This window comes from Rhipicephalus sanguineus, chromosome 3 (genome assembly GCF_013339695.2).
Source record: "Rhipicephalus sanguineus isolate Rsan-2018 chromosome 3, BIME_Rsan_1.4, whole genome shotgun sequence".
In the NCBI taxonomy this organism is placed as follows: Eukaryota; Metazoa; Arthropoda; class Arachnida; order Ixodida; family Ixodidae; genus Rhipicephalus; species Rhipicephalus sanguineus.
The window spans coordinates 120,274,776-120,297,379 of record NC_051178.1 but is presented as its reverse complement, the minus strand read 5'-3'; the positions used below and the strand labels follow the sequence as shown (position 1 = coordinate 120,297,379).

The 22,604-nt window shown below is 47.1% G+C and overlaps 1 protein-coding gene across 2 annotated transcripts in view; it reads right to left on the bottom strand.

The window, feature by feature from the left end:
* LOC119387027 (kin of IRRE-like protein 3) overlaps positions 1-10,370 on the bottom strand; it is a 32,924-nt gene extending 22,554 nt beyond the window's left edge. For both annotated transcript variants that reach the window (XM_049413336.1, XM_049413337.1), the window contains exon 1: positions 10,140-10,370. In XM_049413336.1, the coding sequence (XP_049269293.1) occupies positions 10,140-10,268 (129 nt within the window). In that variant the 5' untranslated portion in view covers positions 10,269-10,370. The remainder of the gene's footprint in view (positions 1-10,139) is intronic.
* Positions 10,371-22,604: the final 12,234 nt, after the last annotated feature.

Genomic DNA, 22,604 nt, shown 5'->3' with positions numbered 1-22,604 from the left:
CGCTGAGACCGACACATCAACAGCCACTTGCTCAAACCTATAACTACACACTAAACTAGCGTTGGTCGCAGTGTTTGTCTTTGGAGTGCAACGCCCTTAAAATAGACCAGTGAGTGTAACCGTCCCGCTTTCTGCAATGTGCACTCTAGTACTTCCCGACATCTCCCGTTCGAATCTTACTTGACGTTACTTATCGTGAGACGCATTCTATCATGTATTGCACCAGAGGAGTAGGATCATCGTGCTTCAGTATACAACAGCCCATACATGCTTGGTGCATGTGCAGTGGATCATCACAAAGTATCATGATTACTCTGAATGTCTTATACCCAGTCACAACAAGCATGCACTAACAAGAGAGACCAAGAGAGAGGGAGGGAGAGAGATTTCAGGCAAGGAGATTAACCCGAAGATAAATACCCGTGTTCACGAATTTTTCATCTCTTTATCGTGATACACAGTATCACTGTAACGCTGTTCCATGCTCAAAGATAGGTCTCAGACAAAGCTTCTGTACGAGTTTGTTTCCTTTCTGACTCTACTAGAGTCAGAAAACGTTGCAAAAAGGAAATGTACAGTTGTTACACAATTGTCAAAAGTTACGGAGGACCCGGTAGTTGTGTCTTTTCGTCGCTTGTGTCCTCGCTAACATTGTGTATACTCTCTAACTTTAGCGCAGTTTAACAATTGTGCAAAACCAACTAGCCCAACGTCTTACCTTGCTGCCGGAAATACGTAGAACTGAACAGGCACGGTAGACTCGATACACGGTCGAACGAATAGAGGGAAAAGCTGCCTTATAAATCGGATTTCGTTCTCGGGATTTTAAGAAGCCAAGCAGTCGACCGTACTCACTGCACGCCCCGCGTTCATTTGGCTTTTCTGTGCCTTCTTGCATTCTCAGGCACACAGCACTTGCCTTTAACGCCCACTTGTACCGCATGCTGCATTTTCGGTTCTTTTTTTTTGTTTTTATAATAATCGTGCTGACACTGCCTAATGAACGCGAATGCAAAATGAAACGCTATCCAAATAATATAAAACAATAACAAAAAGAAGACAGCGGAGTGTATAAGTGATACATTTACGTTTTCACGCGAAACAGAGCAAGTGAAGTGGTAAACGCGATTGCCCTCCTGGCTTTTCTTCTTGTTGTTATTTTTTATTTTTTCTTCAGTTCCCCTCACTTTGGCCTGAGCGCCTAAGCTACGCTCATCAAGAAAGACGGAGGCTTTCTGAGAACATGCGAGACGAACGAAAACGAACGTAAATAGAGCGAAAAGAAACTGAAAGAAGGGTGGATCCAGCCCTCTTTTTCTCTATTTTCTTTTTTTGCTTTCCCCTCAAATAGCGAATTCTCCCACGAGCGAGCCCACATTATACGCTACAAATCCAGCGCGCGAGAAATTCCAAATCGCCTTTTAACGAGCGCTACAGCAATTCGTGGAAGGAAAAAAAAAGGGGGCGAGCGGCGACCTCCTACGATCTTAGAATTCGTATACGAGATCCTGCGCTGTAACAGCGGTGAAAAAATGAATACACTAAGCTAGAAGCGTACCGACGAGAGAAATAAGTGTAACTATGAGGCAGAGGCTCAAGATTTGCTCGTGTATATGTGTTCTAAAACCCATAACGAGGTGCACGATACCTCGTGATAGTGCTTTTTTTTCTTTTTTTTCTTTAATCTGAAATCTCGCTTACGTGTATCCCAACGCACTTCACAAAGAAATATACCTATTACAGTCAAGCCTGCATATATCGAACTCACAAAAATACGGGAATTAGTTCGCTATAATGTACAGTTCGATATAAAACTTCTAAAGAATTTACCGTACTTCGGGTGTGAATTTTGGTGCAGAAGTTGGCTTCATGGCACTGATTTATTATATTGCAAGGAAGGCGGCTTCACGGCAATACACCAAGATTTTTTGTCTTAGTTTATATTTTTCCATGGTGTGTAGTTGGTGGTGTGGGTTATATGCCGTGGCAGGTTATAGGCGACAGAATACGGTATCGGTGTAAACAGTGCCTCAACATCCTCTTAAGCAGCTGTGTGTTCGGGCGCCGGAAGCGTCTAGCCTGCTTTGGCCCTAATGTCGGCCTTATTTTTCGATATCATACTTAGCGTACTTCTTGAAATGCTGTATCAGAAGAGTGTAACGTTGTGCGAGTTGGTGCATTGCTTGAAGAAATATTTGTGGCGCAAATGAGAACGAGGAAGAAAAACGAGAGAAGACTTGATAGTACGCCGGTAATGGAATGCTGGAGTGGAGTGCTGTACGCAAAAATGGAATGCTGCAATCGAATTGCTGTACGCGAAAATGGAGTGGATTACTGTACGCATGCAGCGGCGACATCGGACTTCATTTCGCCACGTTCGACTGTGTTGATTATCGCCAGCTTTTTGGAGAACAGCATGTTCTTGCGCTTCACGGCAACCATCGCGTAATCAAGGGAGCCGGAGTATCGCGGGGAAGCGAACCTCGACAGCGCACGACGGGCCTACGGGCACGTCGACGAGGAAGCATGGGAGAAGACATGTGATGACAAGCGGTGGTTTCTACTAGCTCCGCGCGGCGGGCTCCTAATCACACCGCTCGCTCTCCCATATGCGTGCGGGGATGTCTGCGTCCGTGAGGAAAAGCCAACTTCTTGGGGAGTTTCGCCCTGCCCGATGATCGATGTACCAAGCGTTGCAGCTACTTTTGTTAGCCGTTGATTGACTTATTCACTAACGTTAAATCCTTTTCGTGTCCGAAAATACTTCGATATAAAGAATAATTCGATTTACCCGAGTTTCATATAGTCGGGTTTGATTTTACCTCTACTCAAGGTGTATTTAACATTTAACTCTTCCTCTCTCTTTCGAAGCGTTTAAGCTCGCATGAACACGTCCGGACTGGCTACATAGAAGAGAGAGATATATACGAATGTGATGATATTCTGGATATGTAAATCATGCACAGCGGTGGTCAAGTGGCAGAGGTCCCACCTTTAATGCGACAGCTGCTGGGTTCGATTCCCGTAGCCGTCGGACACCCACCATTTCTTCTAAAGGACGCGCTCTTCAATCTCTTACTAATGGCCGCACCCAGACCGTTTCATGAGAACAAGTTTATTTCTGACGACTACATTCGACGATTTTTGTTTGTCTTCTGGTCTACTGACGTGTCCTCTTGCATACCAAACTTTTATAACGAAGATACAAACAACAAAAAAAGGTGGGAATTGTTTTGCGGAAATAAGTTGCATTATCTCTAAAGCAGTTAAAAGTTCCGCTTCACAGCACAGCAAGAAGATAGCACTGTTTACATTTCGACCGACTACAATTTCAAATATTGATTGGTTAATGGCTTCCTCTGTGGAAACAATCATCCCTATGGGACCCTTATATGTAATGTCCGCAACAATGATTAGAACAGGGGCGCAACAACACAGGCTGGGCAGATTACGGAGTATCTCAAATATTTTGGCCGGACTGAACCTTCGCAGTGCATCATTGCCCGGAGTTCGTTCGAAAGCGCCGTTTACTAAATTTAAGGTTCAGAAGACAACGACCGTCAAGAAAAGACCAAGAAAACTTCTGCACGCTGTCAAGGCGTGCAGATAGAGGGCTCGCAGGCAGCGGTGCATTGATTTTTTCACTATGCACGCAAAGCACGAAGACGACAGACGGCAACGGGGATCGAAAGTTGTCTGCTATCAATGAACGAGAACCCTACGTTGTTACGATGAACGGGAGATAAATGCGGGAATTTGTAGCTACCGCCAAGTAACAGAGGCCAGCCTTAATACAGCGCTTTCTCGTCGATTTGTCATGAAAGATGGGATGCCGGCGACTGTCAAACCTTGTGCCAACGTTACGAGCGTACATTTCTTGAGAATAAATTATGGGGGAAAACGCCGTCGTGGCGTCACCGGACGGGGAGGGAGTTGGGGGAGGGGGGGTGGGGGGTGCTGTGTAATCAGGCCTTAGTCCACCTGCTGATGACGGCATATCTCCATACTCCGCGGGCTTCTTTCATGGACGGTGAGGCGGGGCACGAGCGCAACAACGTTGAATGTACAGTACGCAAGAACAGTCGCAACATCTAAGAGCTACCGGTTGCCAGCGTCAACGAGCAAGTTTGTTTCCGTTATAACGCCTAAGACGCCGCACGGAAATGCAACGTCAACGAATCGCGAAATGACTGAAAGTTAATTGAGACATGCTCTCTTCGAATCAATGAACTGCGCTTGTACATCCTTTATTGTTTTGTTGTTTTCTTCGACAAGGCAAGATATTTAGAAGGGTCTTCTTGATCGCGAGCGAAACTCGATCGTCGTGAGAAAAAAAAAAGAAGGCTTAATCACGGCTCAGGCACCGTGGGCAAGACGGAACGGCTCCGATCTGTAAGCGCGCACTCGCACTATGCGCACCCATGCACTGTGCGAACTGCCGTCACCTCGCCCTCTTGACAGGCCTCACAGAGGGCCCCCCTTCATGTACTCCGCACGCATACCAACGTATAAGCAGAGCGTGTACTACTGCAGCATCGCTCGCATGCGGTGAATCTTCGCTGCCGGCACTTCCAAAAGGGCGACACGCTGGCTGGTCTGGGTGTTGGGGAGAAGATAGAGAAGTCCCCGGCAGTATAACGATCATGCTACACCGCTCGTTGTGAATACCGAACCATTATCTCTTTCTATCCGCTCGCAGCGGCGGGTAAACCGACAAGTGCGCTGAGAAGAAGAGTAGCGTCAACAAAAAAATGAAAAAAGAAACGCGAGAAAAATCAACGCGGAAGAAAAAGGAAAGCGGAGCAAACAAGACTCGGTGCACGCACTTGTTCCCACGCAAGTGGTCCGCGCGTTGCACTTCCAGCGCTTTGTTTCAGCGCGCGCGTCGACATCGCCCGCGATGCGACGAGAGAAGATCGCTCAACATGTGCGTCCCATGTGTCGGTCGACGACCGCTCGTCTCTCTGCCGCTTCAAGTTGCTTCATTATTTTGTTCGTCTTCTTCGTTTACTATACCCCCGTTCCGAGAGAAACGCGGTGCGCGCAATTAAATACCTGAGTTCTTGATAGCTAGCTGTACAGTTGACGCGTGCGCCCCCGTCTGTGTAAGGGTTGAGTCAAGCAAAGAAACAGTCCTAGTTGCGTCCTCTCTTTTACTTCTTTTTTCTTTCTTTTCTTTCTTTTTTTTTCTTTCTTTTACGCTGCGATTCACAACTGTCTTCGCGCGAGTTGCGAAACCACGAAGCGCAAACTACTACCGGGAAACCTCTCGTGGCTTGAGCTTCAAGGCAACGGAAAAAAAATATAGAGAAAGAAATACAAGCTTAGGATCCAAACTACAGCCCAGCTTGAAACCCCGTCCCTGCGACTGCTTTAGGGGGCCTGTAGTAAATTAGGCATGAGAGAGAAAAAAATTACACAGGAAGGCGCAGACAGTACGAGTGAATACTTTCTTTGAGCCGATCCCGCTTTTGTTGGCATGGGGCTGCTTGATAAACACTAAGATTTTGTTTATCAGGTTGTTATTCATAAATAAGGAGTTAGCGGAATACTATATTCGTTTATTCAGTCGTCTGAGTAAGGTCTGATCAGATGCTGGAAGAGACTATAGTCAGTTCAACATGCGTGCGCGCTTATTCTTGGCTTTTGCTATAATCGCACGCGCTTAGGTAAACAACTAACTCACGTAGTGAAGCTGCCACGCTTCTATGAAACCGCGTCTCTACATATGCAGGCTGGCGCGATCACAAATCTTGCGTAATGGTTGTGCAACTTTTGAAAGATAGTGTGTAATAACTGCAAAAGCGCAGTGCTTTGCGTAACAACAAACATTGTTTATTACTTCGACATAACCATCTGATGCAGCATGCTAGACGTACCGCCAGACAAACCTTTCCAGTGCTTATTAAGAGGCTATCTTAATCTACTGCTTCGTACAGGCTATTACAATGTCACATAGTAAAACACGTACCTGCGATGGGTAATTCGGGACACGCATTCATTTCAATAAAGGGTGAAAGCCAAATGGCAGACATTGACAAGGCGTGTTATATGCCGCACCGGTCTTCTTAAATGATGCCTGCTCGCTCCCAGTAAATGACAAATTGTTGTAAGCTGTGTTTCAAAAATTTCCATTGCGAAATTTCACGTTCGAAAATAAAACTGAAAGCTCCCAACGCGAGCTCCTGTCCGATGCTAAGCAGGAGCCTAGTGCTGTATGTTGCTCGGCGCATGAATCTGCTGCGGATCACGCATATCGATTTGTCAATGTAGACTTTTGCTAATTGGCGATTCCCCGTATGACGCACGTGGATGCGTACATCAGACACAAAACTGCTGATCGATATGTATCCTTTGTACCGGTCAACCCGGACGTTGATACGAGAGGAAAATTGAAGCCACGTGCCTCCATTCTGGTCAAAACAACTGCTGTTGCAACATCCAAGAACATGGTCACTGGTGAATTAAATTTTGTCGCAAAATATAAAACTCGAAATGTTCAGACGACAAAAGTGTAGACACAACAGTACCATAGCTTGTTCAGTACAAATTACTACATGGCCGCGTTGACAAAGACAACGTATTATATCATTACAAAGCGAACTGGACATGCTATCATATATCTGCCACATTTTAATGTAATTCTCTAAGTTTAATGTTCTTGTTATGGCGATACCTCGTTTGAGGCATGTGGACGCTTACATAAGATACATAACAGCTAATTCAGATATGAACTTTGTACCAGTCAGCCTGTCTGTTGATACAAGAAAATTGAAGCCACGTGCCTGCGTACTAGCCTAAGATAACTAATGTTGCAGTATCTGAGAACACGGTCAAATAAACGTGTTCCACAATACATAAAAAACGAACTTACGCAGATGACAAAAGTGTACATACAATGACAGAATGGAAAAAAGAAAACACCAGCTATACGGCAGTTACATATCTATAGCTTGTTCAGCGCAAGTCGCTATATGGCTCCGTTGACACAGGCGCTGTATTACCAAGCCAACACGACGTGCTATCATACATCTGCCACGTTGTTTTGCACTTCCCTCAGTTTCCTGTTTTTATTATACCGTTCCGAGGTTCATAAAACTTAAATCGTATTACGCAAGCGTACATTATCCGCCGTAGCGAACAAATAAGAGCACCTTAGCGATAGCGTTATACCCTACGACCTACTTTCTCACTCATTTAAGAAACCGGTCAAACATCAATCTCGCTATGGATCAATTTAACCGCCATCGCTAGGATATGCTTTTCAGTATATATTATCGAATATGGGTATTGCAGCAGTTGATATCAGTGTTGACGTGGGTGATCCATTCGTTAAGAGAGAGAGCGAGAGAAATGTAATGCGGAAAGGCGGGGAGGTTGACCAGAAAACATATCTGGTTTGCTACCCTGCACTGGGGAAGGGGTAAGGGGAGACAGAAAGTAAGAAAGAGAGGAATGGGATAGGGAGGGAGGGAAGCACACACACACACACACACACACACAGGAGTGTCACAATCGTTCAACGAGGCGGGTCGCTCGCAGAAACTTCATCAGCGCCTTCGTTGCTTTCTGGCGTGAAGCTCGATCTTTCCGGCATTCCAAGATTGACTGCTCAGAGAGCGGCTGGTCGTCGAGACGAGCAAATACTGCTGACAATATTGCAAATATTGCCTAAGCTCTTACCAGGTAATCTTGCCTCTCTCTCTCTCTCTCTCTCTGTGTCTCCTCTCTAGCTTTCAGTTTTCTTTTTTTCGTTATTGTAATATACGTAAGTCCCCATAACAAAAACATGGCTGATCCCTCTGTCATAAGAATCGGTATAACAGGAATGTGAAACGGGTCTTCACAGACGTAGTTGAGCGTTTGTTGTGCTTTCTTTCGCCCCAAGGGCAAATGAATGAGTGCTGTAGCTACAAATTGCGATGTCACGCGAAGAACGGCAAGCAGCTCGAAACTTGGAACGCGCTGCTCAAGCACAAAGGACGCACGGAAAGAACATACACAGGATTGCGCAAACGCAACACGCCCTGTAGAGGCGGCGCTCATCGGAGCGCGTGGGGCGACGACTTTTAAAGCGCGCTCTTCGAGCCCTTCGCGCCATCTCGCTAGTGATAACGAAAACAAGCTGATGTACCACCGATCTCTGAGTACCACCACTGGCAAATTGTTTACACAAATAGCTCGCCGTTAGCATAGCGAAGAATGTGCCGCCTGTGGCCGAATCTTTCCCGCCACGCGCTGCGGAGCGAGGGGTCGTAAGCTCGACTCCCGGTGACGGAACTTTTCCTGCTAGTTTTTTTCTTTGCCATCTGTTGGTCTTTATATTTTACTACGCCATATCCGTGACGGAAATACGTCAGTGGAGCCATGGTGGACCCCGGCATAAAACATCTTGGGGTAAAAGAATGAGACCGATAAGACACTGTTAACGTGGACTACGTGTTCTCTTTAGTACATAATCAGATTCTGTTATTCTCGCACTCGCGTTTATTTCGTTTCGTTTCACTTTTAATACCTTAAAGAGCTCATCTGAGGTATTGCATAAGGAGTCGTTAGCATGTTTATACAATAAAAAGCTCGTGTTACTGTGAAATACACGTTTGCAGCCACTACTTTGAACTTTGGATCTAAGGGCGCGGGGTCGCGATCGCTGGCGCGCGCGCTATCTCGACAGCCATCACAGCGGTCGGCTCGTATACCCTACGTGCTGCGCTCTCAACGCGAAGTGACTAAGCGGAGAGCATCTCTCCCTGGAGCGGCCGTATTCTCTTACATCAGCGTTTTGTAGTTATGCGAGATCGGATACAAAACAGTTAGCTGCCAGCCTCACTTCGTGTAACACTACAATTTGTTGCTGTCGCATTCATTGCTTCGCCCTTGCGGTGAAACTGTAATTTTTTTCCTTCTTTATATTTTAAACAGCCTTCGACAAGTTTATGGACGTGCTGACCGTATACACGTGGAGGGCAAGGACGAGAAAGAGAGAGGGAACGCAAGCCGGCGGCAACTTCCTAAGGTTACCGCAAGCCATGGTCTTCTGGAACACATCGTTATCGTTAATATTCGTAATCCAGCCATTTAGGGCCTAGGTAACGGCCATCCTTTTTAGTTACCAATGTGCTATTAACTACCGTATAACGATGTTCTTACTTTTCAATGTTCGCTACTAACAGTTAATAAGCATTGTATAACTATGTTTTCACGCTCCTGATATTACTCTTCCTTATGTAAATCTCCCTCACACAACGCTACGATGTAGGCGCCTGTGAGGCGATTTGACTAAATAAATAAAACGCTGACAGGTTAACCAGCTGCGAGTTTTCGATTCACTACCCTGCACTGGAGAGTACGATAGGGGGATGGAAAGAAGGCAAAGAGAAGCAGGGAGAACAAAGTTACATCTGCGCCTTTCAGCTGCTCCTCTGCATTTGATGAGGGTTCCAACAAGAGCTAGAAACGTGTATAAGTAAATAGAAAATTTTTGGTCCCCACCGTCTTTACGGAAAGTTCGGTGGAAGTCACTCATTGCCATAAAAAAGGTCCGCAATTTTTCGCTGACGTCGACGTGGCGTGACCTCACCAAGAGCGCTGCAGTTCGGGAATGTGTAGCGTTATTCTCGTAGAATGGCTGTGATGACACGTCTAAGTAGGAGCCAAGAGTCTAACAAGAAAGAGATAGAGACGAAGAAAAGAGGCAGCAAAGTTGTCCAAGCACGTGCTCGGTTGGTTACCCTGCACGTGTGAAGAAAAAGCCGTAAGAATAAACGTGATAGAGACGAAGAGAGAGATAAAAGACGCGAAGGCAGGGAGGCCGACCAGAATTGGAACATCTAGTTTGCTATACCTCACATTAGGCGGAGGGGGACAGGAAAAGAAAGGTGTTAAAAGGAGTGGATAGAAGAGCAGGCGTGCAAAAACAAACACACTCAACGATGTGCTTCAGGTGATGAAGTCCGTCACCTTGATGAAAGACTACTTTCGGAGGTAAAAATCCTCGGCCTCCGCATTTTTACGCGCTCAAGGTCACAAAAGCCACATTATCCTTCCTAAAGTTGACTAGAAAGTCGCGAACTCTTGCGAAATGTTAGCGTGTGATATAACGAGAGATTATCGACTAGGTAGAGGCGCGAATCGCTCACCATGCGGTCCGAAGCCGAGTCCACGATGCAGTGCAGATACATGGTCTGTCCTAGCTGCGTAGTGACGTTCCGTACGTTGGGGCTCCGCAGGAGATGGTCGTACTCGGCAGGGCTCAGGCCACGGGCCATGCTACCTCCTGGAAGGAGCAAGAGCCTACCGGGACCCCGAGAGCCGTGCGAAACCGGTTGCTGGCCGGTGGGCAAGCTGTTCCTGCCTCGGCCACCGCCATCTGCTGGGGCATAGAAAGAAATAAACGCAGCGCCGGTAAGAACAACGTCATAGACGCGGAAAACAAAGCGTCTGCTATCTATGGCGGATTGTGCGCCCACCGTGTTAGCTTTAAGACTTAGCTTATTGTAGGTCTGTAGTAGCGCACCTAACAGGGCTAGTTGGTACGTCCTTATGACCGGAACAGCGCTAGACACGCGGTGGTGAAGTAATGACAGACAGGGCGCTGATGTCTGTAGTTCTAGTCACCATCCTGTCTGTTTATCAGCGCCCCGTTTCTCTTTCTATCCCCGTCCCGTGTCTAGCACTCTTTGTTCCCATTGTAATGACGGAGTTCACTGTACTTGTACCAAATTACGCTCTGAGGTGAGCGTTGTAGCTATGCTTCGTTTTGCAGAAACAATCTGAGAGTTCTTATTTCCTGTTTTCCCGCTCTCGCGCTTGTTTGTAAGAAAGAACACCGGCACTATTCGGGAAACCTGTGAAATCTTTCATCTTTACGAGTCTACACCGGCTCACCAAAGGTCCTGTGAGAGTAAGAATGTAGAAGTGTAATATTCTAGTACATCGCCACCTACGTGCGTTTATTCCTAAGTGTTTTTTTATTAAATGTATTTAACGAGAGGTTGGTGCCTAGTGTTCTTTTAACTTTCTCTGTGGGAGCGTGGCCTCACAGCTCACCAAAGTAGAAAGCCACAAGAGCCCTCCTGCAGTTCTTGAAGGCAACGAATTGAGCGACATCCTGTGATACCATGCACTGTCCGTGTGTGTTATGAAATTATGGTCTTTCTCTTTCTCCCTCTCTAGCTTTCCTCTACCCTCTTATTACCCTACCCATGTGTAAGGTAGCAAACTGCACATAGTATAGTTTACCTCCCTGCCTTTTCTGTATCAACCCCCCCCCCCCCCCCCCGCTCGCCCTCGCTGTCACTCTCTCAACTCTGCTACAGCTCGCACAACTGTCGCTAGCTGCTGTGTTGGCTCGCCTTGACGACAGACCCCTGTCGGAACAGTTAGTGCTAGAATGCCGACGCGAACTGTCTGCACAGCGAAAATCAATTAAGACCTTACTGAACTTTTTGCGTGCCAGTGGCCTGTTGAATAGGCTTTAGTACTCCCGCTCTACAGCTTCCGTTTGTTTATATTTATTTTATCGCGCGGCTGCTCTTCTCTCCGCTTTCCTTTCCATCTTTCTTTCGCTTTCCCCCTCCCGTTAGTGTAGGGCAGCAAACCGGATGCTACAATTCTGGTTAACCTCCCTGCCTTTCTCTCGTTGTATTATCTCTCTCTCTCTGTCTCGACCTCTCCCAAATGATGTACATAGAACTCCTACTGCAACAAACAAACGTATGTATACTCAACGTAGCAGAGCGCAATCTGTGTTATAACGTTCGCATTACCGCCGTGCCGTACCCAGTGAAAAGGGAACACATTATTTACTAAGACTACCACGATCACAAGCGGACGCTTCTCCTTCCTCGTCGCTCACGTCGGGCACGTTTCTCTCCGTTTTCCGTTCTCCGAGTTGGCTTATATCCCCGACTCCGTGCCCGAATCGACGGGGGGGACGAAGCAACGCTTCACCGACGAAACCCCTTCAGACGTCGCTCTGAAGTTGAACTCTCTCCGTACGGGAAAACCCGGCGAAGCGGAAAAAAAGACGAGAGAAAACATTCTTTTAGAAGAACGGGAAGAAAGCCGTCTCCTTCGAGCCCAGATTTCACGCCCGTCCGCTCGCTCGCCGTGTAGAGAAGAATCTTTTTTTTCCCCGAAAATTCATTTCCTCTTCGCCGTGAAGCGAATCGAGAGGCAGTAGAGGGTAAAAGAGGGAGAGACAGAGGAGGAACGCCTTCCAGCGACGAAGGTTCTAAACAGAGAAGAGAAAGGGTAAGTAAGAGTCGCGAGACTAAGGAGGCTTAGAGAAAGAAAACACGAATGAAAAAAAAAAACGAGAAGATTCGGTGCCATCCGATCCGCGACGACATTCCTCTAGCACGAATCCGACAAAGAATGCGACGAAAGTAAGAAGTCGACGGCGACGAGATCAGACGAGAAGGGCAAAACAGTGTATCTGAGGGTGTCGTCGCGCAGCGGGTGTACACCGTAGAATGGAGGCATTTGCGAGAGAAGACGCGCGAAAACCTCGTTCTCGAGAGAAAATAATTCCCTGCTCCGAAGCGTCAGCCAGGGTAAGCGGACAACGCCTTACGCCTAAATACAGTAAGGTACAAAAGGTGGGCTAGTTGGAATCGATGCACATTTGTTAGACAGCGCCCGTCCTGTGTACTTCTTTTTTTTCTGCGTGTCTCCATCGTTCTCGCGCTGCTTATTCAAGTGAAACTAAGCAATTCTTTTCCTCGGAACTACAGTTACTTCTGGACACGAACAGCGCGGGAACGACAGCGCTACACAGAGACAGGACGCGACCGACGGGACGTATCTTTTTTGTTCGCGGCGCCCATTCATTCAAGTCCCGTGTTTTAAAACGCTTTCGTTCGTGATATTCTGACAAACAAAGGCCAAGGTTCCGCTGTGCAACGTTGTCCTTTCCCGCCAGGCTTCAGGCATCTCACAGTGTTTACAGTTTGTGCCGTTGTCGCTGTAAGCGGCGCCAGAATGAATATGGTGCAATGAGTGTGTTTGGCTTCACTTGAATTTCTCAGGTACGCGACGGATCGGTCGCTACGGGCGCTGCCTTTGGAGCTGCGATGCCGACGTCGTACAAGGACATCCGGCCGCTAGGTGTGAACGTCTGGGCTTGTCGGTGTTATTCCAACGGAGCTGAAATACATACGTGCTCATGTATAGACAGTTTTATGTAAGGCACATGGGCGCCACCACCTTGCGCTGTTTAAACGAATGTTTTCTTCTTTTTGTATATCGCAGCGTGAATTAAGGTCATGAAGCGTCGAATGTATACCAACGCAACCGTTTTCATGCGCATGCGTCTACCGCACGGTCTGTTTAGTTGTTAAAAATACAAAACGCCAAGGTTAACAGCCCAATATGGCGGCACCGAAGCCCATCTGTAAAACAGTCTATAGGTGTTCATAGAATTATTTCGAAGAACGGACAGGCGGCCGCTCACAGACTGAACGCGCTGGTGAAAAAAAAAAAATAAGTGTCATGGTTCTGCGCGTGCGCGGCATTCCTAGCAAGCAAACCTCCTTCCCTGGTGCATCTAGAATAGCGTTAGGTGCTTCTTTGCACTACGCATAACTCCGAACTTCGTCAACGCTAGTCACAGCAGCGCACTATAAATACACTGTCCAACCACGCTGACGATGTCGAAAAGATAGGTCACGAAGGAAGAAACAAAAGATAAAAAACGCCCAAGCACTCGAACACGCACGCACGTGCACGCATGCTCTAACGCGCGTGCGCACACACACAGATTGTCATAAACCCCTGCCACCCACCCCATCTGTCAAAACGCTAAGATGCACCTGACACAAGCCTTTTGGCGCGAAACAACGCAATTCAAGATGTCACATATGGAGCGAGGATTGCTTTCTAGGGAGACCGCGCACGCGCAGACCAACGGCTCTGTTGTTCCGCTGTCTCGCTCTGCCGTCGAGCGGCCGCCTCTCCGGCGTTCCGAAATACTCTGTGAGCATCTACGCTACATGGCTTTCAAAACGCCAAGTAGAAATGAATAAAACTGGAGCACTCCGCTTCGTCACGCTTCATAACCCACGTGCTCCTTTCAGTATATTAAAGTAATCAATCATTCAGCCCTGCTAAGATCACGAGACATCGTGTACTAAAAATAATACTGAGAAAAATCGTTCAAAAGGAGGAAGTAAGTAACTGCCAGTCCTGTGTGGCGGTGTAGGATCTTAATCTACAGAGCTGAAGACTACAGATACCACAATTTAATACTTTCGATATAGGCCTCTTAAGTGGAGGGAACTTATGCAAAAAAAGTTATGTCGAATGAAAGAAAAACTTTTCCGTAGAGGACGGTCGTCGATCTTGGCAAACTAAGAGTGATGACGTAGTAATAATCGGTTACCCATAAAAAAATCAGAATAACTTTGCGCTATGAGCAATAAAGTGTCACGCTCAGCTCCCCTCACTTGCCTGCTTATATCCAAGCCCGCGAGCAAGAGTGTCGTGCTTAAATCTCGGTCCTAATGGCTCATCTTTCCTTCTATTTGATCAAGGCCACAAGACAGGTTAGACAAAGCCATAAAAAGAAACTTTTCTTAGACCAGGTAAATACTCTTACGTTTCTGGGGCAACCGGAGCCAGAGAGAGAAGGTGGAGGATTGGACTTATGGAATGATAAAAGGGACAGGAAAATAATAAAAAGAAAACATGGCTGATCCCTCCGTCATAGGAATCTGTATAAGACGAAAGTGAAACGTGTCTACACAGAAGTAGTGCTTATTTTGCAGCGATATATAACAGTTTGTACAATGTCTATTGGTGTTTGGCCTCTATAGCACAGTTTGACGTGGATGCACCCAGGTTGGCGCCTAGGGGCACATCTCCATCCCGATAACTAACGAACCATGATCATTATTTAACCGTTGTAGTAGCTGAAGTTGTTAACATATACCAGGACACAGCGTATAGTGAATCCCGGGCAAAGATGACATCAACAAGCACGTAATAAACATTGGTACTCGATATGCGCTTCTTCAAAGCGCCGTCAATTAAGGAGAGAAACGGCATGGTGTGCGCTTCCAAGTAATAGGGTAACCTACGCCTGTACTCATGCATACACTACCACATGCTTCAGCAACACGGGAGGCAGAGGTTCGTAGCTTGAGCCGCGACGCGCGCAGGCGTTCCATGTCGCGCTGGCCTCTGTCTCGCTCCACCAAGGCAGATCATTCGCCCGTCGACATCACTGCCTTCCTGCAGCGCTTAATGCAGCAGTTTTATCAGTCGGTGCAACGGTGTAAGAAAAAGGTGCTTTCGCACTGGAAGAAGTCGGCGGCGGAGATACACCCGGCGTTGGTGCATGTGGAAGCTGCACTACGACAACGAAACGTCACACGCTAGCGAAAGGCAAAGAACGTAAATGCGTCTAGGGTGACTCCTCGATGCTTGCGCGGCCAGTGTTTTTCGCTGATATCGAGACGCTTAACCGTGGCCTCCAAGAGTGCGCGCAGGCAGGTTTCCTGCCGGCGCGCACTCTCGGAGGCCACGCGTGAACTGCGCCGTCGCCGAATCGTTCTCTATCGGACTTGTAAGTGTCATGCCGCATTACTTCGCTTCGCCGCTCCCAGACGGCGGCACCTCTCCGCCCCGCCTAGCCCCGCCAACAGAGAGCACCGTGCGAGAGAGAATGTGTGAGAGATAAGTCGCGTTTGTGGAGTGTAGCCCATCTGCCTCGATAGCTAAGTCGATAGAGTGCCGGGCGCTTATCGTCGCGGACCGAGAGGTCGTAGGTTCAATTCTCGGCGGCGGAACATTCTCTAATTATTTTTTTCTTTCTCATCCGTTAGCGTCCATTTTATTAACGTCATATCCGTGACGGAAATACGTCAATGAAGTCTTGGTAGACTTCGGCATAAAACACTTTCTTGTTAAAATAAAATCTTGCAACATGAAAGGACTACGTACCCCACGCAATGTAATGGTCGTCGTTACATTAACCAGAAGTGATATTATTTCTTGAAATATTTCTTGAGATGCACCAGGAAACGCTGGTGCATACAGTCCAAATGCGCTGCACCATTGCGAAACTAAGCATCGATCAACACAAAGGCCAGGAAATATGGAGTCGCCTAACTAGGTCGCCGAGCTCGGTATACGGTGGGATAAGTGTGTAGCTCGTGCCTGGTATCAAAGAGTGGTAAGCTCATTAATGAAACACATATATTAATGCCGGCGTGTGTCCTTGTATTGATGTACCACATGAGCACAAAAGGAACTATAGCGTGATTGGGAGTTGTCCTTCAACACCGTAAAGACAGCGATGTCACAGCCCAGATGATTATCTAACAAGACTGATAAAATAGGAGAAAAGGCGGCCTTAGGGGAGCCTGAAAAAGACAAATCTCTGATGACACGACGTGAGGCTTAAAATTAAAGGTAGCCTGACGTTCAATCGCGTTTACAATAAAGCAAACATTTTTGGTTTCAGATATCAGTGCAGAAAGCCTTTCGTTTGCAGATAATGAAGTAGAATATTGCTTAATTCGGACAATGAGTAACTGAAGACAGTGCGTATAGGAAGTGGGTCTCACTCCTTCGAACCTCATGTCCATGAGGCAACAAGTTCTCGAGCAGCGATATGGACGCATAGGGGGACCAGCTACATCGAGGTTGACCATGACTGTAGCAACCAGCCTCACTAATCACGATACCAAGAATGAAGGGAGAATAGGCTTGTCCTGCCATTGGTTATTCATTTAGAAGTCGTAACACGACGAGCTCTTTAATGAAGATGTGCCGCCCGCGTGCCCACGCACCTGGGAAGCAGTAGCGATATATATATATATATATATATATATATATATATATATATATATATATATATATATATATATATATATATATATATATATATATATATATATATATATATATATATATATATATATATATATATATATATATGCATCAAAACTAACACGGGAACGCCTGAGAGCCGAGTTAAAACAAGAGCGACATAAATGCCGGAGGATACGAAAGGCAACTTCAGAGAATGACAGAAGGAAACCTGCACATAAACGATATTTACCATGCCTTAGGTTGGCAGGAAAGACACTCGGTTTATTTACGAGCCATGTGCCCGCGCGCAGGTGCTCAAACATCCGTTCCAAGCAAGCTGTAATCACGAGAACGGAAGGCGCGAAAGAAAAGAAAAGAAGGAAGAAAGAAGGTGGTTGTGGTATACCAGAGGCGAGAAAAATCGAAGGTGAAGAGGGCTTGCCGGGGGAGCACCGTTATTAAGCGCGTAATCCCAGAGGCAGCAGCAGCGATTGCAGAACAGCGATTACGACGGCCGTTAGAACGGGGACCACAAATGACGTCCATCAGCGGCACGCGACTCCGAGCGGCCGGTGCTGAGCCGGCAAAACAGCGGGCGCCCGCAGCCACACGAGCCGAAACATGTTTGGCGGCACGCATACACGTACGCAAGGCCGCAGAGCCGTCGACTCTCCGTGCCAAACGAAGCAGCCTGTGACGGCTGAATGGGCACGTAGTTAAGTAGCAGGCGAGTCCGAAAGAGAGCGCCGCGGGACGGAAAAGGAAGCAGCGGAGCAAGGAACGAAGTCCAGGCGCCTGGATTGAGCGGTGTTGCGCGCGTCACTTGCGGAGCATGTTCCCGCCGCCGGCTGATGTATCCGACTGCGTGCCCGTCTCGTCGAGGGGTCAGTGAACTATAAAGATGGAGAGAACTTCCGACTGAAGGAGGCAGCGGGTCATCTGGGGCAGTACGGCGATTGGTACGGTATAGCTCTCTCGCGCACACATACAAAGCACACGCGCATTATTACGCCAGCTCGTTTTTTTAACACGAAAGTGTTTTATGCCGGGGTCCACCAACTACATCCGTCACGGATATGACGTTGATAAAATGGACGTCAACGAGTGAGAAAGAAAAAACCAAGAATAAGATCCCTCGCTGGGAATCGAACCCACGACCTTGCGGCCGCGACGGCCAGCGCCCGACGCCCTACCGACTAAGCAAACTCGGCAGATGAAGGACACGGCGCGAACGCGCCTTATGTCTTTCACACACTCTCTTTCGCACGATCTCTGTTGGCGATGTAGGTAGGCGTGGCGGAGCGGGGTGGTGCCGCCGTCTCTGAGAAGTGAAAAGAAGTAGTGGTTCACGATCGACATTTACTAGCGCTTACTCCGAGACTGCGCGCGATATCGGAGGTCATGGTTAAAACGTCTCGGTGTGCGTCGGTGCGCTGGCATCGCCGAGGCACCCTTGACGCAGTTCGTTCTTTGCCTTTCGCTTCGTGTTAGCGTGCGTCGGCTCATCGGAGTAGTGCAGCTTCCACATGCACCAACGGGATTTCTCCGCCGCCGACTGCTTCGATTGTGAGAGCACCGACTAACAAAACTGCTGCAATGCGCGTTGCAGAAAGGACGCGATTTCGACGGGCGAATGTCGTGTCTTGGTGGAGCGAGACTAGCGCCTGCGAGACAGAGGCCAGCGGGACGCACGCGTTTGCGGCTCAGGCTACGAACCTCTACCTCCCGTGTTGCTGAAGCGCAGTGTGTGGTGTGCATGCATGAGCGCAGGCGTCAGTCACCCATTGCTAGAAAGCGCACCCCGTGCCGTTTCTCTCCTTAATTGACGACGTTTTGAAGAAGTGCATACCGAGTACCAGTGTTGATTATGAGATTGTTGATATCATCCTTACGCGGGATTCACGATTCGCTGTGTCCAAATATATGTTCACAACGTCAGCTACCTCAACGGTTTAATCATGATCACGGGCGTTAGTCGTCGCGACAGAGACATGCCGTCAACACGGGTGCATCCACGTCAAACGGTGCTATAGCGGCCAAACACGAATAGACATTGTACAAGCTCTCATATATCACTACACAATAAGCACTACTTCTGTCAAGACACGTTTCACTTTCGTGTTATACCGATTCCTGTACGGAGGGATCAGCCATGTCTTTTTTTTAATTTCACTGGCGCAAACGCGCACAAAAGAAACAGAAACTATAGCACGCCTGTAATCACTGATCTGTCGCTCCTTTTTTTAGCTCTCTTTCGTTCATCGATACTAATGTTATACCATTTCACTAAACCAAAAAGATCAAAAGCGTGGCTAATTTCCGGATGGCTCACTTAATGCGCCAAACCATCTGAATCACTTGATGGCTTTCTTGCATTCAAGGAGTTCAAGCTCGACTCTCTTAATGTGTAGTATACAAAACTCAACACTCCACAAAGAATTCAGGAGGTTACATAGGTTAAAGGTATCTGTTCTCAAGCTGAGTTATATCAATTCCAGCTTTCTCAAATCTTTAGGCATTTCCTCGAACTAAGTGTCCCTGCTAAGTATAACAGATATTTGAGTAATTTCACTTGTTTTCAGTGGTAAATTGGCAGCAGAAAGCGTTCCACATGAATGGGTATGTAAAAGGGCCATTCTCAAGAAAGCAAGGCTCTTGGTTCTTGGTCGTGTCCAAGGCAAAGACGCGATGTCACAGATCTTCCTGACTTCGACAGATGGTGACTTTGCGAGATGCCTCTGAAAGAATATTCATTGTACATGTGCTAGGCATACCTGACTTCGCAAACACTTATACGAACATGAACCATTTCTGATGTTATTTATTTTTGCTTATCTTTCTTGTTTTCTCACGTTGCGATTAATTGTGCAATCAGACTATTTTGGTAACGCGCGCAACGACCCGGCGTTCGCATATCGCTGATACAGAGCGCTGTGTATCGAATAGCGCGCCAGGCAAAGTTAAATCGCGTCCTATTTGCCCGCTACTTTTCAAGACTCCTTCGTTTCCTTCTTTCCTTCATTATTATTTTTTCTCGAACTTTATTAATCGGTGGAGTTTATATTTGGCGATTGCGACATCTAATCCTCCCGTGCCCCTATATTTCCGAACTTCCATCACTCAACAGCAACGTCAAAATTTTGGTATGGAAGGTTTTTTTTTTTTTTCTATATTGGTTACCCATACAGCTGTCGCTCTGTTGGCTACGTCGTTCTGCTGCTTAGCAAAAAGGGGACGAGAGATCGTGAATTTAATGCGGTACTCTTGGAAAACTTTCTAAACTCGTATCCATAGACGAAACGCGGGCCAAAGCCTAATTAATTGAACACAAGGTAGCCACTGTTAGTAATGATTTAATAGGGCTTCATCGCACATGTTTTGATGTTGACCAGCGCGAATACTTTACTAAAAAATAACTTTGGTTACGCCACAGTGTAGCTTTGTCTGATTTTATGTAACTTTTTTTAAAATCAGAATTGCTTCAATAATCCGCCATAACACGTCTTACATAAACCATCATTGTCAAGTACTGCAGGAGCATACGTTTCTTTGCTGAAGTTCGTTTCAACCGAATTTATGGTTCAGCAGAAATCGGGCCCACGGCAGCTGCGCAATCCAGCCACGTGCTTCTGAGGAAGGTACTTTCTTTCTTCACGTTTCACCGAAGATATACGCATAAACACGACAACGTACGAAAACCGGGTCTTTCCGAAGCATTAGGGGATTACGTATTTCTCTCGGGTCCTGAGCGTTACCTTCCAGGCGACCGAGGCTTAAACCACGGCCAGGTATTTCAATATTGAGTTCTTTATCGATTTCACCCGCGGCGAGCTCTTTCCTATTTCTTTTTCACGCACGCTGACCTGACCTGTGAAGAGGAGCCCCGCGATGATTCAGAACCAAACGCCTAAAGGTTTACCTTGCGGAAACTGTGCGAGAAAGAACTGGTGCGCCATATGACAGCCATTATGCGATGAAATATTTAATGAGAGAGTTACGAAAGTTCGTAGGCAATAGCTGCACTTTTTTTGTCCCTTTTTTTCAACGGATCAGTCCAGGAAATCATTTACAGTAGTCGTTATCTTCAAAAATAAGCTGATAGTTTATTTATGTAACCCTCTTAATTCGTATTACCTATATATTATTTGTGTAAGTTGCGCGAGTGTATATGTTATATCAGTTTTAAAGAAACCTCCAATTTCTTCGCATACCTCGACAATTTCGTGCGATCCGGATGAAATAGTAAAGACGAAAATGTGCCACAAACGCGGCGAGCGAGACGTAGCTGCCGCGTTTACTAGTGCAAATACATCTAGCATGGAATCTGCTCAGAAAAAAAAAAGGGGGGGGGGGGGGACTGTGTCTTTGTCTATAGAAACTCGCATAAGAAATTTGATAAGGCATTGTTGAAATACCTAAATCAAACATGACTGCGCGCATTTTTAAAGCAGGTGCGTGTGTTTGTGTGTGTGTGTGTGTGTGTGTGTGTGTGTGTGTGTGTGTGTGTGTGTGTGTGTGTGTGTGTGTGTGTGTGTGTGTGGTGTGTGTGTGTGTGTGTGTGTGTGTGTGTGTTTGTGTGTGCGCGTAGTGGTGCGCATGTGTGTGTGAGCGTGCCTGCGTGTGCGTGTGTGTGTGTGAGGTTAACTCGCTCCCTTGCACCTTATCTCCTTACGTCTGCTTACAGAAACAACGACAACAACAACAAACGAGACAACTCAGAGGAATAAATAAAGCGATAGCCAGAAGACGACAGAGACGCCCGAAGCCGTGTCATGCGCTGCGGCCCCACACTGGGGTCATCAGGTAATGAGAAAAGCGAAGAGCGTATCCGTGTCGTCGGCCGTGCACGGTACCAGTCCGCTTCTCCCGCTGTCCGATACGCCGTCCGTTATACGGACGTGCGGCATGCTCACAAACAAGAGAACAAAACAACAACAACAACACAACAACAAACTCATCGCCTTTGAACTGAGGCCGTATACGTAAAGGTCGACGCCACGCTGGGAGCGCTCGCCATCTTCAGTAACGACTCTGTGGGTCAACCGCGGTCGGTGGACAGCCGCAGACGGGAAAATTGTCAGGCGAAGAAAAACGTCTCGCCTTCTTTCCCATCATCTCGTCTTCGTACCTTTCCCTAAGCGCTTCCTCGTTTCCCCTCTGCACCCCCATAACCTATCCCACTATAAAGCGCAAGCCCCGTGCCTTCCTAAACCCCTCCGGCTTTTCGTACCCAACTTGCTACATTCTCCCAAAACCATCAACTCCACCCGTCTCTTACGGAGGTTTCCTTTTTTGCCGATCGATACACCGCAGGGTGGTTATTTGTGTCAAATAGAAGGGGCGCACCCCTGCAATTTCCCTTTAAATTATCTTTTCGTCATTCCGCACGATGATAGCTTTTATAGTGTTTTTTTTATATATATAATCAAAACGCACGTCTAGATATCGGGGTGATTTCTGCTTGCTTTCACGAAAGATTTGAACGGAAGTGCACTCATGTATGCATGGATGTTGTGTCGCATTGTGGCGTTTGTCAAGTAAGTCACGCACAGTTTTTGCCGTCGGTTGAACAAAATTTACGCACGGCGATTCGTATTACGAAGCGCTTCTTCGGACAAATCTGTTCCGGTCGAATGCTCGTTTTGCGTGCGTAAATGTGGCAATGAATGTGTTTGTAGGCAATCCCTCCAGCGCGTTGATGTGGACCGTTCTCTCGATAGTATGCTATTTCACAGTGGTATGCATTCACTAAACTTTACAGTTTAAGTTTCCGAGTTTACCCATTA